The 18,007-nt window shown below is 45.9% G+C and overlaps 1 protein-coding gene across 1 annotated transcript in view; it reads left to right on the forward strand.

The window, feature by feature from the left end:
* The first annotated feature begins 7,237 nt into the window (after positions 1-7,237).
* The window catches only part of gsg1l2b (gsg1-like 2b), a 170,020-nt gene continuing 159,250 nt past the window's right edge, over positions 7,238-18,007 (forward strand). Inside the window, exons 1-2 of the mRNA XM_080209224.1 lie at positions 7,238-7,544; positions 8,844-8,891. Of these exons, the coding sequence (XP_080065350.1) occupies positions 7,244-7,544; positions 8,844-8,891 (349 nt within the window). The 5' untranslated portion in view covers positions 7,238-7,243. The remainder of the gene's footprint in view (positions 7,545-8,843; positions 8,892-18,007) is intronic.

Raw genomic sequence — 18,007 nt, forward strand, 5'->3', positions numbered from 1 at the left:
AACACTCCAAATCCCTCTCTGCATTAGCTCACGTTCGACCATCACTGATCTGCACTGGTTCCCCATTTTCCAATGAACTAAATGCAAAACCCTCATCCATAATTTGCTCCACAACCTTTTCCATTATCTATAATCTCCTCCAGCCCTGTATTTCTCCATTCCTCTCACCATGTCCCAATTATTCACCCCCATCTTCCTTTGCCCCATGTTTAGTTGCACAGCATCCAATCTAGATGCTACTCCATAGATTGGCAGTAAGAGTGGGAGAGACTCCTGGTCAAAGTTTTTAAAGTTTATTTATTAGTGTCACAAGTAGCCTTAATTTAACACTGCAATGAAGTGACTGTCAGTCACGCTCGATGTGGAGTGGCGCCCCTCAAACATCATTTGGAAATTATGGTGACAGATTAGTGGGGCAGGATTTTACTGTGTTGCTCACCCTGAAAGCGTAAAATCCCACCTGAGGTGTCCGCCGCTTGCCCGCTCTGATTCCTCTGAAACCTCCCCACCTCTCTCTCTGTCTCCTACTTTTAAAATCTTCCCAAACCAAACCTTATTGATCAAGCTTTCAGTTATCCTCACTTGAGCCCCCTCCCCACCGTCTCCCCATTCTTAAACGTTTTATATCCCCATCTGTGACGTGGCTTGGGATGAACTTTCTATTAAAGATGCTATATGAATGCAGATAGTTCAGTTATTGCTTATGTCAACTGAACTTACTGAGATCCTTCCCGTAACTACCTATTAAGCTCAAGTGAAATGATTTCTTCGCTCCCGTTCTTCCTCCCCACACATCAAAGGCAATTCATTGTCTTGGAAGAGCTTTGGGACAGGCGGAGGATAAATCAATACTCAATTTCTTTAAGTTCCGTTCTCAAGATATGAAATCGCTCTATTGACTGGAGTCATGATAGGGTTGATTCAGAGCCCCTGGGAGATGGAAGGAACCGCATCTCCCAGTCACTTCCCCTAATCTATGGTTTCTCTTTTGAAGAACATGAACAAGATGAAGGAATGGGTGGCTGTAAGCAGAAACTCAGTTGACTCCAATCATTGAGGGACTTGCAAAGTCTCAATTGCCGGGGGTTTGGAGGCACATCAGGGAGCTAGGATTAAAATCCAGATCAATGTGTTCCCCAAAGAATGACATTCATTTCGTAACTTCTCATCTGAACATTCCAACGATTTGCTGAATTTTACCTGTAGCTATGATTGGACCACAAGCTCATCAAGCAACAACAGTGCAGCTCATCTATTGGATGAGGGATAAATGTTGACCAAGAGATTTGGAGAACTACCCCAGGCTTCTTTAATTAGTGCCACAGAGCTTACATTCACTTGAGGAGATGCAGAACACCCTTGGTTTCTGTAATAACTCCACAGAGGTGGAAGTCCCGTCACCAAGTTACTTTATTTACACCCTACACCTGTACACAGCCAGCTCGCTGCTGTAATGCAGGCTGGGAGTCTGACATACCTGCTTTAAATAGGGAGCATGAGGCTCCGTGATTTAACCATCAATGAGGACTCATCAGATAGTTCATACTCCAGCAAGCCAATAAGTCTGGCTGAAATCATCACAACTTCATTGGAATTAATATTTGGAAGAGGCTAATCCAATAGAACCTGTGTTATGCTGTCATCCAAATTCTGAATTTACCGCCACAATCTCCACCAGTACAATGTTACCTCAGTACTAATCTCAATTACTTTAAAGCACAGTGTATAAGTCAACTTGGCAAGTAAGACAACACAATTTTTCCAGCCCCATAAATCATGTTTTTTGCATATTCCAATTCTCTTCCCACACCAAGGCAGACTTTTACCCATTTACATAGCGAGTAATTCCTGGGGGGAAACCAGAACACCCAGAGGAAACCCACTGTGCCACCTCAAGTATGCTCCCACACACCTTCACAACACAGCCTACATCATCTCCGTGATCCCTTAGGCTCAGTTATATGGTACTAGTATGTAAGACATGCACTTGGAATTTTACCGCCCTGCCCACTCTGGGAATCAGAACGGGCAAAGGACAGACAGTGGAAAGATCTGTTGATCTCAGGCGGGATTTTACGCTTTCAGGACGAGCGACGCTGTAGAATCCTGCCCCAGTAGTTTGTCACCATAATTTCGAAATGAAATCTGAGGGGCGCCATTTTACATTGAGCGTGCCTGACAGTAACTTCATTGCAGTGTTAATATAAGGCTACTTGTGACACTAACAAATAAACTTTAAAAATTTTGATCAGGTACCTCTCCCACTCTTACCGCCAGCTATTGGCATGTTTGGAAGGATTTACAGGTTGACATTCAGCCTGTTTGACTGCATTATGAATGCACTTTCCTTGGACATCAAGTCCTGGGCTGGGACTTGAACCTCAAGCTCCTGGTTCAGAGGCAGGGACATTACCCATTGCATCACAAGATCTCCTATATTTTGGCAAATACTTGGCGTATACGTCCATCTTCTTTTCCACTTTGACATGCTATACTTGAATTAGTAGCCAGCCAGTGGTTAACACTGCTGCCTCACAGCGTCAGGGACCTGGGTTCAATACTTGCCTCAGCTCACTGTATATGTGGAGTTTGCACATTCTCCCCGTGTCCGCGTGGGTTTCCTCCGGGTGCTCTGGTTTCCTCCCACAGTCCAAGGGTGTGTAGGTTAGGTAGATTGGCAACCTTAATTGACCTTAATGTCATGGGGATTAGCAGGATAAATACGTAGGGTTACGGGAATAGGACCTGGGTGGGATTGTGGTCAGTGCAGACTTGATGGGCTGAATGGGATTCTAAAATATACTCAGCCTTTGCATCAGAAACAGAGACATTTCCAAATGGTAACTACCCAGGCCCACATTGCTATTTTTCTTTTTTCATAGAATCATAGAATCTCTACAGCAGGGAAAGAAGCCATTTGGTCCACTGAGTCTGCACTGACAACAATCCCACCCAAGCCCTATCTCTGTCACTCCATGCATTTACCCTGTTAATCCCCTGACACTAAGGGACAATTTAGCACGGCCAATCAACCTTATCTGCATACCTTTGGACTGTGGGATGAAACCAGAGCACCTGGAGGAAACCCACGTAGGTACAGGCAGAACATACAAACTCCATACGACAGTGACCCAAGCTGGGAATCAAACCCAGGTCCCTGGCGTTGTGAGGCAGTGGTGCTAACCACTGTGCCGCCCTTTTCTCAGCTCCAAAACTTAGGACAACGTGGTGGTACAATGGTTAGCACTGCTGCCTCACAGTGCCAGGAATCCAGGCTCGATTCCCGGCTTGGGTCACTGCCTGGGTGGAGTTTGCACATTCTCCCCGTGTCTGCGTGGGTTTCCTCAGGGTGCTCCTGTTTCCTCCCACAGTCCAAAAGATGTGCTGGTTAGGTGCATTGGCCATGCTAAATTCTCCCTCATTGTACCTGAACAGGTGTTGGGCTGTGACAACTAGGGGATTTTCACAATAGTTTCATTGCAATGCTAATATAAGACGACTTGTGACAAATAAATAAACTTTAACTTTAATTAACAACACCTACTGTACATACTTAAGCCTGCTCTGCTACCTTCAATGAATTGTGCATCTATACTTCCAGGTTTGTCCGTTCCTGCTCCTCCTTTCGAATGTGCTCTGTGTTGCATTGTTTCTCCTCGTTATTCCTACCAAAACATATCACGTGACTTCTCTGCCTGTCAGCCCATTCCATCAATCTATGTTCTTTTGCGAGTCTATCACTTTCCTCTCCACAATTCATAAATACTGCCCAGTTTTGTGTCACCTGCAAATTTGCAATTCTGTTCTGTGCATCAATCTAGATCAGTGGTCCTTGTATCGACATCCGGGCAACACCATTCAAAACCTTCCCCAGGCCTGACAAACAACTGTTCCTCACCACGCTGTTTTCTGTCACTCGGTCAACTTCACAGCCACACTGCCACTGTTCGTGTTATTCCCTGGACTTCCACATTGCTAGCAAGCACATTATGTAATATTTTATCGAACATCATTTGGGAATCCATGTACTCCATATAAACCATGCTACCCTTATCTACCCTTTTCGTTCGCTCATAAAAAACAAAATCAATCCAGTTCAACACTCTTTGCCCTGAATAAATCCAGGCCTGCCTTCCTTCGTTAATCTATATTTATCCAGTGACTATAAATTTTGTCTTGAATTATCATTTCTGAAAGCTTTCCCTTCGCCAAGGTTAAAGAGACTAACTTGCATTTGCTATATTTATCCTTGCACCCTTTTTGAACAAAGATGTAACATATGCAATTCCCCAGTACTCTGGCACCATGCCTGTACCTGATAAAGATTGGAAAATTATGGCCTCCAGAATGTTGTCCCTTATTCCCCGAGTGTCCCTGTTGGGCGGCATGGTGGCACAGTGGTTAGCACTGCCACCTCATTGTGCCAGGGACTCAGGTTCAATTCCAGCCTTGGGTAACTGTGTAGAGTTTGCTTGTTCTTTCCATATCTGCGTGGGTTCCCTTTGGGTGCTCCAGTTTCCTCTCACAATCTAAAGGATGTGTGAAATTAGGTTGATTGGCCATGCTAAATTGCCCCTTAGCGTCAGCGGGACCAGCAGGGTAATAATATGGGATTAAGGGGGTGGGTCCTGGGTGAGATTGTTGTCAATGCAGACTTGATGGGCCGAATGGCCTCCTTCTGCACTGTAGGGATTCCATGATTCCATGATATCTGATCCAGCCCTGGTGACTTATCGATCTTTGATGCAGCTAGTCTTTCTAATACCTCCTTTTTATAAATTCAGTGACTCAACCATCTATTCTTTCACAAGGGCCCTGGCAGAAGCTTCTTCCTTGGAAAAGACAGATACATTGTCATCAGTTTGTGCCTCAGCCATGTCCTCTGCCTCCACGTGTAGATCCCTTTCTTGTTCCTTAGTCAGCCCCACCCCTCCTCTTATTACCCTTCTGTTGTGTATATGCTTATAGGAGACTTTTGGGTTCTCTTTGATGTTGGCTGCCAGTCTCTTCTCATCCACTCACTTTAACTTCCATTTAATTTTTCACTTTGGCTCCGAACTTCCAACTTTCAGTCTGTTTCTCAATTGTGTTATCAGTGCTGACATCTGCAACACACACTCTTTTCTCTGCCATCCAGGGAACTCTGGCTCAGCTTGCCTCAGCTGCTGGCACAGCAGAGATGAGCCAACTACCCAACAGAATTAATAGGAAGTGTACTCTCAGTATTGCCAGTACCCTAGACAGTGTCCAGCCACGCCACATGAAAGAGATAGGTCATACCTTTCAGATTTTAATGGCATCCAGGGTATGGGGAGAAAGTAGTAATTATAGCATTGAGATAATGGATCAACTGTAGAACCATAGAATCCATGCATTGCAGAAGGAGGTCATTTGGCCCATTCAGTCTGCATGGACTCTCCAAAAGAGCACCTTACCCAGACCCACTCCTTCACCCTATCTCCATAACCTCATACATTTACAGTAGCTAATCCACCTAATTTACACACTTTTGGACACTAAAGGCCAATTTAGCATGGCAAATCCACCTAGCCTACACATCTTTGGACTGTGGGAGGAAATCGGAGCACCCAGAGGAAACCCATGCAGACATGGGGAGAATGTGCAAACTCCACACAGACAGTGACCCAAGGCCAGAATTGAACCCGCGTCCCTGGCGCTGTGAGGCAGCCATTGGGCCTTTTCTGTGCTGTATGACTCTACGACTGTGCCACCGTGTGGCCCCATGATCATATTGAATAGCTGCACAGGCTTGAAGGGCAGAATGGCCTACTCCTGCTCCTGTTTTCTGTGATTCTATGCCAAGCCTTGCTTGGCACTCCAGCCTGACCCGACTCCCAGAGCCAAACTTCACCCTGAACTCACTCAGAAATCCAATCAGGAGTTCAGGAGAAGGGTCATTAGTCAGAGGGCAGACAGAATGCAGAAACCCGCTACCACAGGGGCAAAAAAATCACAGAATCCAGAAAGAGGCCGTTTGGCCCATCGAGCCTGCCCTGACAGCAATCCCACCCAGGTCCTATTCCCATAACCCCACATATTTACCCTCCAAATCCCCCCTGACACGAAGGAGCAATTTAGCATGGCCAATCAACCTAATCTGCGCATCTTTGGAATGTGGGAGGAAATCGGAGCAACCAGAGGGAACCCACGCAGACATGGGGAGAACGTGCAATCTCCACACAGACAGTGACCCGAGGCCAGAGTTGAACCTGTGCCCCCGGCACTGTGAGGCAGCAGTGCCCATCACTGTGCCACTGTGTTTTCCATGGGGAGCTAGTTGAGTAGATGAGGGAGAAAGGGGTGCCAACGAAATGAGATGTATGAGGGTGCCAGGAGGCTCCTGGGTTCTAAACATTGCAGAGACCCTTGTTCGTGTAAATTTTGCGCACATACATCGTTCAGAAAACTTCTACTGTTTTGCCTGGAACAAGAAACACAGTAAATCCACGGTGTGGCTAACACACACACACACACACACACACACAGTGCTAATCTTCCTCCTTGGTGAATAGCACTACCCAGTGTCGAAAGTGAAAGTCGCCAGTTTCTCTGTTAACCTGGCCGAATACAGAACTCCCCAAAGCCCCTGCAGACAAATCTCCATGTGTGTTAGGAACAGAATTCTCCAATCTGATCCACTCAGACCCGTGGAGTCCTGCCCACTCCTTCCACGCGGGACCCTTGTGTGTGCCCTGATGTTTTGCCAGCACGGTGTGCCCACTTGTCCCTGATCTGTGCCACCTCCGCAGTTGACAATTCGAGTTGCAAGTGGCAAGGAAGCCACTTCCCCCCGTGAACAGGGACTGGCGAGGAGGGAGAGGAGAGGAGAGGGAGGGTGGGGGAACCTGTTGCACAGGTAGATCTCAGTAGTCTGGGGAAGGAGCTACCCGCTTCATCTCATTGCAATGAGTGAACTGCGTGTGATTGGCTTTTAACCCCCCTTTCCCTCTCCCCGCCCCGGGGGAAGATGAGGAGAGATAACGTGGCTGGGATTCCCAGACTGGAAGGTGCTGCCTCCTGTCTCTGAGACAATTGCATCCCCCCCCCCCCCCACTCCTCTACAGACACAACATGGACCAGGGAGCGACTGAGAGTGTCAAACCTTCAGCACGGTGGCTGCAAAGCTGAGCTACAGGCACAGGACAGTGAAAGGAGAGCAGCACGGATTAATTGCCCCCAGTTCTCCCTCTCTCTCTCACCCCCAATCTTTCTGCTTTAAAACATGGGCATCGACAGAAGGCACAGGACGTCCCTCGCTCTGACCCTCAACTTCATAGCCCTAGTCTTCTGTGTCACCGCCTTCAGCACCAGCTACTGGTGCGAGGGCACCAGGAAAGTGGTGAAGCCTTTCTGTAACAGCAACGCCAAGGGCAAGCAGAACAACTGTATCGAGTATAACAGCCCGGACGGTAACGACAGCAGCGTGGTTCGCTACAGCTGGGAGACTGGCGATGATAAGTATGTCATTTGCTACTTTCACGCCGGCATCTGGTTTTCTTGCGAGGAAAACATCAGCGGGGAAGGTAAGCAAAAGCTTTAGCTGGTTTTTGTTTTTTTTTTAAAGTGAACATTTGTCTATCCGGGTGTCAGTGTGTGTGTATAATCTCTCACTGTTACTATTTACCTGCCTCAATGTATCCATTTAAGAATGTATCCCGCTCATCCAAATGGATACAGGTTGGGCCAGCTCTACCTGGGTGTAAAGTTGCCCAGATGATCATTTTTCCTGATCATAGCCCAGGGTAAGAGTTCAGTGGCCCCCTTTGACGGCAGGTTTAGAAAGCGTGGCTCTCGATTCCGAGAGCTGAGGCTGGTCTACATCTGGACCCAGAGAGAGAGCGGCTTCATCCAGCTTCGGGGGTTCAAATTAACCCCCAAAGCCCCCACCCAGTCAAAGTGCCCCCTATCCATCCCCCATCTAAGTATCCTCTCTGTTTCGCTCGCTTGCTCTCTACATTTTAGAGTAGCCCTCTCTCCCTGTACATCGTATCTGGAGGACACAAAGACAGCGACCTGTTCACATGTGTGTCTGAGGGTCAGGATGAGGCAATGAGGAATCCAGATCATTCCCCCTCCGTTAAACGAGGCGGATTTGTGTTGGGGAGGGGAGGGGTTCAGACAGACCCGGGGAGGTGCAGCAAGCTCCAAGCAACAGAGACGACCCCCCAACTGAGAGGGCGGTGCTGGAGATAGTAGTGTGTAAGGGGGGACTTGGTGGGGGGGGGGGGAACTAGTAGTATATGAGGGGGTGGGGAGGGGTTGGGAGATAGTAATATGTAAGGGGGTGGGGATGAATGGACTGAGCGAGGGCGGAACGCGTCTCTCTCCAACAGGACTACCTAGAATTTATAAAAATGCTCGCCCTTCTAACAAGCAGCATTCAGAAATTAGATCCCCTGTGATAACAACATAATCTAACAGTCACTGGAGGGAGGAATAAAACAATGCGGAAAGAGAGTACATAATAATATTTAGTTTTTGAAAGCAAAAAACAAAACTTCCCCAGTAGTCACAGTTTGTACTGTTACAGTGATTGGGCACTCCCTGCCTGGGTAACATTTGCCTGCGTTTAACTTCAGTTCCATAATTTCTAGTTCACCTCCAAAACTACAATGACGCCCCCACCCCCATCAACATGTTCTTTTTTTGGTTGAATGAGGGAAACATTTCTGGAGAGTTAATTGCTACACAGTCTCATTCCGTTTCTCTCCGGGAATGACAAACTGTTGTTAACTGCAGGCACCTGTTTTACATTTTCAAATGGTTTGCTTGTTTTTTTTTTGCGTGTGCGTTGACTTGCGCTTTTTTTTCTTGCTTCGCAGGGGAAAAATGCCGAAGTTTTATTCACCTGACGCCGCCTGCGGAACGAGGTCAGTCTGGAGTGAATATATCCCAGTCCCGGCACGTTACCTTTCTAATTACTGTGAGCTTTTTCAAAACGTCTCATTATTGTGCCGCCAGCCTCCCCTGTCTCAGTTCCTGTCGCCCAAAGCTGCAGCCTCCACCGTATTAGAAGGGCAAGGGCAACAGGTGAATGAATAAGTGAGCTGGCACAGTGGTTAGCACTGCTGCCTCGCAGCGCCAGCGACCCGGGGTTGATTCCCGGCTTGGGTGACTCTGTTGGCGTTTGCAATTTCTCTCCATGCCGGGGTGCCAAGTGATTTAGAATGATAGAAAATAGCAGCAGGAGTAGGCCATTCAGACCTTGGAGCCTGCTCTGCCATTCAGTGGGGCCACAGGGTGGCAGAGTTTTTGTGAAGCATGACTGCCTCACAGTGCCAGGAGCCCAGGTTCAATTTCAGCCTTGGCTGTCTGTGCATGTGGAGTTTGCACATTCTCCCTGTGTCTGTGTGGGTTTCCTCAGGGTGCTCTGGTTTCCTCCCACACTCCAAAACGTGGGGTTAAGTGCATTGACAATGCTAAATTGCTCCTTAATATTCCAGTTAGGTTAATGTAGTAAATACTGGGATAAGGCCTAGGTAAGAATGTTGGTGCAGACTTGATGAGCTGAATGGCCTCTTTCTGCACTGTAGAGTTTCTATGATTCTAAGAGCACCATCACCTTCAAGTTGCCGATTATGGCAAGTGCCACCCGAACTGGACATATATTTCCATTGCTGGGTCAAATTCCTGGATTTTTCCTATCTAATCACACATTCTCAAGGGCAACTTTTTTATTCATTCAAGGAATGTGGGTTTTGCTGGCTTGGCCAACATTTATTGCCACTCTGTCATTGCCCTTGAGAAGGTGGTGGTGAGCTGACATCTTGAACTGCAGAAGTCCATGTGGTGTAGGTACACCCACACTGCTGTTAGAGAGGAATTTCCAGGGTTTGGACAGCATGACAGTGAAGGAATGGTGATATATTTCCAAGTCAGGACGGTGGGTGACTTGAAGGGGAACCTCCAGGTGATAGTATTCCTATGTGTCAGCTGCTCTTGTCCTTCTGGATGGTAGTGGTCATGGGTTTGGAAGGTGCTGCCTAAGGAACCTTGATGAGTCGCTGCAGTGCATTCTATAGATTGCACACTGGCAGCCATGTGTACATCGGTGGCAAAGGAAAGGGCAATTAATGTCTGCTTTGCCAGTGATTCCAACATTCCAAAAATGAGTTTGCACATCCTCCTCGTATTTGTGTGGGTTTCCTTTGGGTGCTCCAGTTTCCTGCCACAGTCCGAAGATGTGTGGGTTAGGTTGAGTGGCCGTGCTAAAATTTCCCCTTAGTGTCCTGAAATGTGTGGTTAGAGGGATGAGTGGGTCAATGTGTAGAGATATGGGGGTAGGGCCTGGGTGGGAATGTGGTCGGTGCAGACTCGATGGGCTAAATGGCCTCTTTCTGCACTGTAGGGTTTCTACGATTCTGTGATATTTTTATTAAACAGATCCTCCAGTACTGAGTACCCCCCAGCTGTGAGTACATTTTAGGAGACGTTCATTCATCCAGGGATGCAGATCAGGAACTAGAGTACCTGGCCCTCAGTGATTTTCCAAATTCCTGATGTGCTTTCCAATGGCCAAAGAACCGAGAACACAAATCCATTAGATGACCCATTAGATTTAAACCTTTAAATTTATGCTGGGTGATGTTGTGCATTTAATATTTAATGTATTTATGCAAAGTACCTGACTCCTGTACTTTGAGATATTAACCTGGAGCTCTGTCCATGTTAATGTATTAAAATAGTGAACGAAGCAACGTCACAGTGTTAGGAAACTAAAGGTACTTTTAAGAGACTTATATTTGAATGGGCAAACATTGAAAATAAGGTATAGGTAGGTTTAATTTAATGTTTCTGTGCCTGGAAGGGAGCCATAGTTAGGATTCATGTTGGACAGAAGTGTTTGTCTGTGTGGGGGTTAGTTTCAGTTCCAGCTGAGATACAATTGTGTTTAGAGAGCTACAGTGTGAGAAAAGATAGTTGCTTAGCAACGAGAGGGGCTCTGTAATGGGAAGAGTAGCTTCCTTTGTCCTTTAGTTTTAGCTGAAAGCTAGAGGCATTGGGGTTAGATGATGAAGCATTAAAAAAACCTCAGCTCTGCTAGGGGAAGAACTAGTTCTTTTAGATTTGCTATAAGCAAAACCTTACACTGGACTAATAGTTTAGACGCTCAGTGCCAGACCTAAGTTAGGAAGCAAGAGAAATGAAGAAACATTTCCAGAAGGTCTGGAGTTAAAGGGAACAAAGGAGAAACTGGAAAATAAAATGGGATTCTGTTCAGACAAAACTGCAAAGAACTTGATTAGTGAGGATGGTAGAGAAAGTTTTTCTGACAGTAATCCTAAGGTTTGAAATGTCTTACTATTGTCTACAAATAAAGTATTGACTGGTTATCAGGATTGGTGTAGCAGTGAAAACCTAACAGGATGAATCCAACCTCCTGGTACAGATTTGCTGCCGGAAGTAGAGTGGAAGCTGTGCTCGAATGGATCTTTTGGAAAATGTGACTGGGTTTTGAAATATGCACCACTATGAGAGAAGATTTTAAAGTGTATTCTGGGAGTGGAGAGTGCAAATTCTAATATGACAATCACCTGGGGGATTCTGAGGAGAAATCTGCAAACATTAACTTTGTGTGATAATGAGACCATTGTAGCTTCAAATGGGCTTCGTCATCCGTGTTAGTCTCAAAAACCTGTGTGCATTGGTTGAACTAAAGAAGGAATAAATAAATAGTGTACTATAATCTATTTTTCATGTTTACTTAATGTTTTTATTTTCTTATTGTTAAAACTAATTAGCAGTGCTGTACCTCTGTTCCTCCATTTTTGATTTTAAGAAGTTACAGTCTTTTGAGCTAGGGTTCCAGTCTGGAATCTTCCCATACAGTAATAACATCAACTGGGATTGTAACAATAGGAAGACATTAAGCATTTTGCATGCTAATATTCAGGCAGTGTAATTCTTAATGTGTCAGTCCTGGTATACTCCTGTATCAAGTCAGAGAGTCACTATGGAGACTTGAATGCATAATCTAGACAGACATTCCGGTACAGTACTGAGCACTGCACTGACAGAGTTGCCTTTCTTTAGTAACGGTAAACTGAGACCCCATCAGCCTTTTCCAGAGGTTGTAAGAGATGCTACAGCAGTACATAAAGGAAAGTGGGGAGTCTCTCCCAATGTCCTGGCCAACATCTACCATTCAATCATTATTTGGTCACTCATCTCATAGTATTTGTGGAAGCTTGTTGTGTGAAAATTGGTTATTGCTTTTCCCAACATTACAGAAGTGCCGATATGTTTATGTGCATCATTGGCTGGGGAGTATATGGACTGGTGTAAGAACATACAAGCATGCAAACCAGGAGCAGAAGTAGGACATTTTGCTCCCTCCTTCATTCAGTAAGATTATGACTGATCTGACATTGGCCGGATTCTCTAGCTGCACGCGCCCCAAGAAATTCCCACCTGAGCTCAACAGATCTTTGAATGGTCCATCAAATTTTCTGTCTCGCTCGCTACGATTCTCACAGTGGGCAAGACGGGAGAATTTCACATTCCCATCTACCGCGGATAACCTTTGATTCCCTTGCCCCAACAAGAACCTCCGCCTTAGAAATATTCAATGACGTAAGAACATAAGAACATGGAGCAGGAGTAGGCCATCTAGCCCTTCGAGCCTGCCCCGCCATTCAATAAGATCATGGCTGATCTGAAGTGGATCAGTTCCACTTTCCTGCTTTCTCCCCATAACCCTTAATTCCCTTGTCTAACAGAAAACTATCTACCCGTGACTTAAATATATTCAGCGAGGCAGCCTCCACCACTTCAACGGGCAGAGAATTCCAGAGATTCACCACCCTTTGAGTGAAGAAGTTCCTCCTCAACTCCGATCCAAACTGCTCCCCCCTTATCTTGAGGCTGTGCCCTCTAGTCCTGCTGTCCTTTCTGAGCGGGAAGAATCTCTCTACCCTATCCATCCCCTTCATTATCTTATACGTCTCTATAAGATCCCCCCTCATCCTTCTAAACTCCAACGAGTACAAGCCCAGTCTATTCAGCCTCTCTTCATAGTCCAACCCCCTCATCTCTGGTATCAGCCTAGTGAACCTCCTCTGCACTCCCTCCAAGGCCAAAATATCCTTGTGCAAGTGCGGCAACCAAAACTGCACACAGTACTCCAGCTGCGGCCTCACCAGTGCCTTGTACAGTTGCAGCAAGACCTCCCTACTTTTATATTCTATCCCCCTCGCTATAAAGGCCAGCATCCCATTCGCCTTCTTGATCACCTGCAGACTGGGTTTTTGCGACTCATGCACAAGGACCCCCAGGTCCCTCTGCACCGTAGCATGCTGCAGCTTTTTGCCCTTTAAATAATAATCCCTCCTACTATTATTCCTGCCAAAGTGGATAACCTCACACTTGCTATAATTGTACTCCAGCTGCCAGGTCCTCGCCCACTCGCTCAGCCTGTCCAGATCCCTCTGCAGACTTTCCACACCCTCCTCACAATTTGCTTTTCCACTTATCTTGGTGTCATCAGCAAATTTTGACACCTTACACTCAGCCCCCTCCTCCAGATCATCTATATAAATGGTAAATAATGTCTTCTGAAGCAGAGAGTTCCAAAGTTGCACAACCCTCTGACAGGAAAAGATAGCCTAATCTCTGTCCTAAGAGGGAATTCCTAAGGTTAAAACTGTATCCCCTCCTTATGGACCCCACCCTCAAGAGGAAATGCCCTTTCCACTTTCACTTTGTCAAGAGCCTTCAGGATCTTACGGACTTTAAGAAGGTGGATTGGTATTGTACGCGTTCAATTCATTTCTATATACAGCAAATGACATTTCAGGCTGAAAGGAGTGTTGTGTGCTCCATTGCATCCCTAAGGACAAACATTGTTCATTCCAGCAAACAGGCTAAATGATCTGAATGTACTGCTTGAAAAGAGAAACTGAGAAGAAGATGTTGATGAGTGTTTTAGCTTAAAGTGGACAGTTTCCTTCTGGAGAAACTGACTGGAGAGTGAGGAGTTTTTAAAACGAAGCAGTCGCTTCTGTCTCAAAGCAGAACAACAAGTGGATTAGTAACCGCCTCTAACTCACTAAGGAAATGGAGAGCAGGTCAGCAATGATGGTGAGTCGCTGTGCTTTGTTGCTGTCTTCAGGAGACAATGTAAATTGCAAGTCAACTCTCTCAAGCTGCCATGCATCTGAATGGGGACTATGGTCAGAAATAAACTCTTGTCTATATGGTGTGAGGCTTCAGGAGAATCGCACCGTCCAACATCAGAGCCTAATGGCTTTCTAAGATTTTCTCCCAGCTCTCATTTTAACTGAGGTCTTAATTTGTTTAACAGATGTCAAATCGGTCTTTAATGAAGCAGCTATGCGCATTGTTAGCCCATTGTTACAAATCTGTTGCAAATAATGCCGTGCAAATTCAATGTAGACTTGCTCATGTTGATCTAAACTGGCAGTGTCAGCCTATCTGGACGATTCCTACAGGATTAGAATTAATGATTGCCACCAGTTCCTGCAGTATACCTGTGTTGCTTCAAACACTTTTGATGCCGTGTATCTGATTCTACCTAACCTCCCAATCTGCTCCCTGACTAACGCAGTTTTTCTTTCTGATGCTGCGTGCGTTGTTCCTTACCTGATAGTTTCCACCCACCTGTTCCCCGCGTGTGTGTATGTAGTCCAGATCCTACCCTACCATTACCTCTTCCCACCTAACTGGCCCCCAGAAGGGCTTCTGCTCTCTTGTATTGGATTCAGTGCTACCCTCCTTCAATCAATTTCCTTCAACTTGGCTCCTCTCAGCTTCAACCAAATCCGCTTTGAGAGGTTGGGGTTTCTGCTGGACTCTGTGTCCAGGGATTGGCAGCACTGTTTGTGAGTTATGTGCCTCCTGTATTGATGGAGTAATTTCTGTAACTCATCATGATTGTTGGCCAGTCCTGCATTTCCCTTACATAGATGGACACGTGCATGTTTGTTTAGCATTTTGCTTATTGGGAATCTCCCACTCCAGCTTTCTTTATACGGAAAACAACTGTAAAAAGCAAGATAAAAATAAAATATTGCACATGGTAGAATCTGGAACAAGAACAGAAAATGCTGGAAAATCTCAGCCGGTCTGACAGCATTTGTGGAGAGAGCACAGAGCCAATATTTTGCTTGAAATGTTAGCTCTATTCTTTTTCCAGTAGCACAGTGGTTAGCACTGCTGCCTCACAGCCCCAGGGACCCAGGTTCAGTTCCAGCCTTGGGTCACTGCGTGGAGTGTGCTCATTCCCCTTCTATCTGCATGGGTTTCCTCTAGGTGCTCCAGTTTCCTCCCACAGTCCAAAGATGGTGAGTTAGGTTGATTAGCCAGACAAACTTGCCCCTTGGTGTCAGGGAGATTAATGGGGTAAATACATGGGGTTACAGGGATAGAGCCTGGGTGGGATTGTTGTTGGTGCTGGCTTGATGGGCCAAATGGCCTCTTTCTGCACCCTAGGGATTCTATGAATAGTTAACTTTTCAAGTTTCCTCGTGAGAACGTGAACTGTCATGAAAATACAGGATGGTTAGTTGAAATATAGATAATAAGTTGAATTCGTATATAACTCGGGTATATATTAGAATTGAATAAATTTGTTGAACAAGGCAGACAGACCTTAACCGGAAGCACTTGCACACAAACAGGGTCATCTTTGAGTTTGACACATCAGATAGAAGTTTCCAAACACTTAATTCATTCGTGGGACATGGAGATCGCTGGCAGTTCCAGCATTTATTGCCCATCCCTAGCTCTCTGAGGGCATTCTCTGCCCGTTGAAGTGGTGGAAGCTACCTCGTTGAATATGTTTAAGTCACGGGTAGATAGATTTCTGATAGACAAGGGAACTAAGGGTTATGGGGAGAAAGCGGGAAAGTGGAACTGATCCACTTCAGATCAGCCATGATCTTATTGAATGGCGGGGTAGGCTCGAGGGGCTAGATGGCCTACTCCTGCTCCTATTTCTTATTTTCTTAGTTGAGAGTCAACCACATTGCTGTGGCTTTGGAATCATATGTTGGCCAGGCCACGTAAGGACAGCAGATTTCCTTCCCTAAAGAACATTAGTTTACAGTTTTTCTAACATTCGACAATGGTTTTATGGTCATCAGTGGATTCTTTATTCCAGGTTTTCTTTAACTGAATTCAAATTCCACCATCTGCCGTGGCGGGATTCGAACCTGGGTCCCTAGAAAATTAGCTGAGTTTCTGGATTAATAGTCTGGCAATAATACCAGTAGGCCATCGCCTCACTTTGATATAAACATACTGGTACAAGCTGTTATAAAAGATCACAAAGGACACATTTCACAGCACAGGAATATTCCAGAAAATAATAGAATATTTTAAGCCCGATCAATTTTACATTCTAAATGACTTATTTTTTGAAAGAAAATAAATGTTAAGATGATAAAGTATACTGAAGTCAACTTGGAATGCAAAGGGTGTATTTTTATCTTGCAAGAATAATTCATCATGTGGCAAAGTGGTTAACGCTGCCACCTCAGAGCACCAGGGACCTGGGTTCGATTCCCGGCTTGAGTCACTGTCTGTGCGGACTATGCATGCTCTCCCCGTATCTGTGTGGGTTTCTTCTGGGTGCTCCAGTTTCCTCCCACAGTCTGAAAGACATGCAGGTTAAGTGCACTGGCCATGCTAAATTCTCCCTCAGTGTACCCGAACAGGCACCAGAGTGTGGGGACCAGAGGATTTTCACAGTAACTTCATTGCAGTGTTAATGTAAGCCTACTGTGACACTAATAAATAAACTAACTATCACACATTAGGTGGTGTAGAACACTTCCTTAAACTATTATCTCATTAGTCAACTTAATTGGAATATTGCATGTTATTATTCCATGATTCAGTTTTTGCTGATCTTCAGAAAAACAGAGGCTTTGATTGTTTAATGACTCCAGGAATCTTAAGCTGACTCTGCGGTAAAGTTTAAGAGTTCAATCCCTTTTAATAAAATGCAAATCATGAAAACGTGAAACATGTAGAAGACATTATCGACATTGTGACTGAAAGATATTACAAACGGCCATTGATCAGGTACGTGCTCACAATGTTCGTATCGTAAGGGAATCCTCAGCAATTAAATAATTCTCAATAATGGCCTTATAAAAAAGGGGGAGGTGTTTGCACAAAGAGTTAACACCTGCACCTTTAAGGTCTTATGGATTTGTCATAATTTAAATCAGTAAAGCGGAAGCTGGAAGCCTTTTGTCGGCTAAGTCAGGGATACTGAACAGAAACCTTTAGGTCAACGCTTCTCAGACTGCTGAGGGGCTGGACACTTATATAAAATGAGCCCCAGCAACAGATAATGGAAACATTCCAGGATTTAAGATAACACTTTGTTCGAAATAGTTGGGGGTCAGTTCTTCCACACAAATGCTAAGTTCTCAATGGATGGGAAAGCAAGAGATTTTTCTGCCCGTTAGGCATGCCTAGTGGAATGAACCTCCAGCACTCTGTGCTTCACAGAGTGATTCCGGGGCAGGAGGGGGGCGTTCATGCTGCTAAAGATGGGGGAAGGGTGGTGGGGAGGTGGGGGGAGAGGCCGATCCCACCCGAGAATCCGGCATCAGCGTACTGCGTGAGCCACTGAGCGTACGCCAAGCTGTCAGTGGGGAGGTTGCCAGCTTCCTGACTGCCAGCCTCCCGATTGCCGACTTATCCAACTCCAACCCAGACCTGCCCCCAGATCACAGGCCTACCCAGCCCCCATAGCCAGCACCAAACCCACTCCATGTGCAGCCCTGATCCTCCCCATGTGCAACCTTGATCGTCCTCCTCGCTCCCTCTCTCACCAATCCTATTGCAGAGTGCACAGCACGTTGCCCCACGCCCATCTGGCTCGGCCTGCTTGGCACTGCATGGTGCCAGGTAGGCAGTGTCAGGGTTCCAGGCTGGCACTGCTTAATGGGCACACCACTGCCTCCAACCTCGCAGGGAGGGGCCTCAATAGCCTCTATCTCACCAGCTGAGT

This window comes from Carcharhinus amblyrhynchos, chromosome 21 (genome assembly GCF_965287045.1).
Source record: "Carcharhinus amblyrhynchos chromosome 21, sCarAmb.v2.hapA, whole genome shotgun sequence".
NCBI lineage: Eukaryota > Metazoa > Chordata > Chondrichthyes > Carcharhiniformes > Carcharhinidae > Carcharhinus > Carcharhinus amblyrhynchos.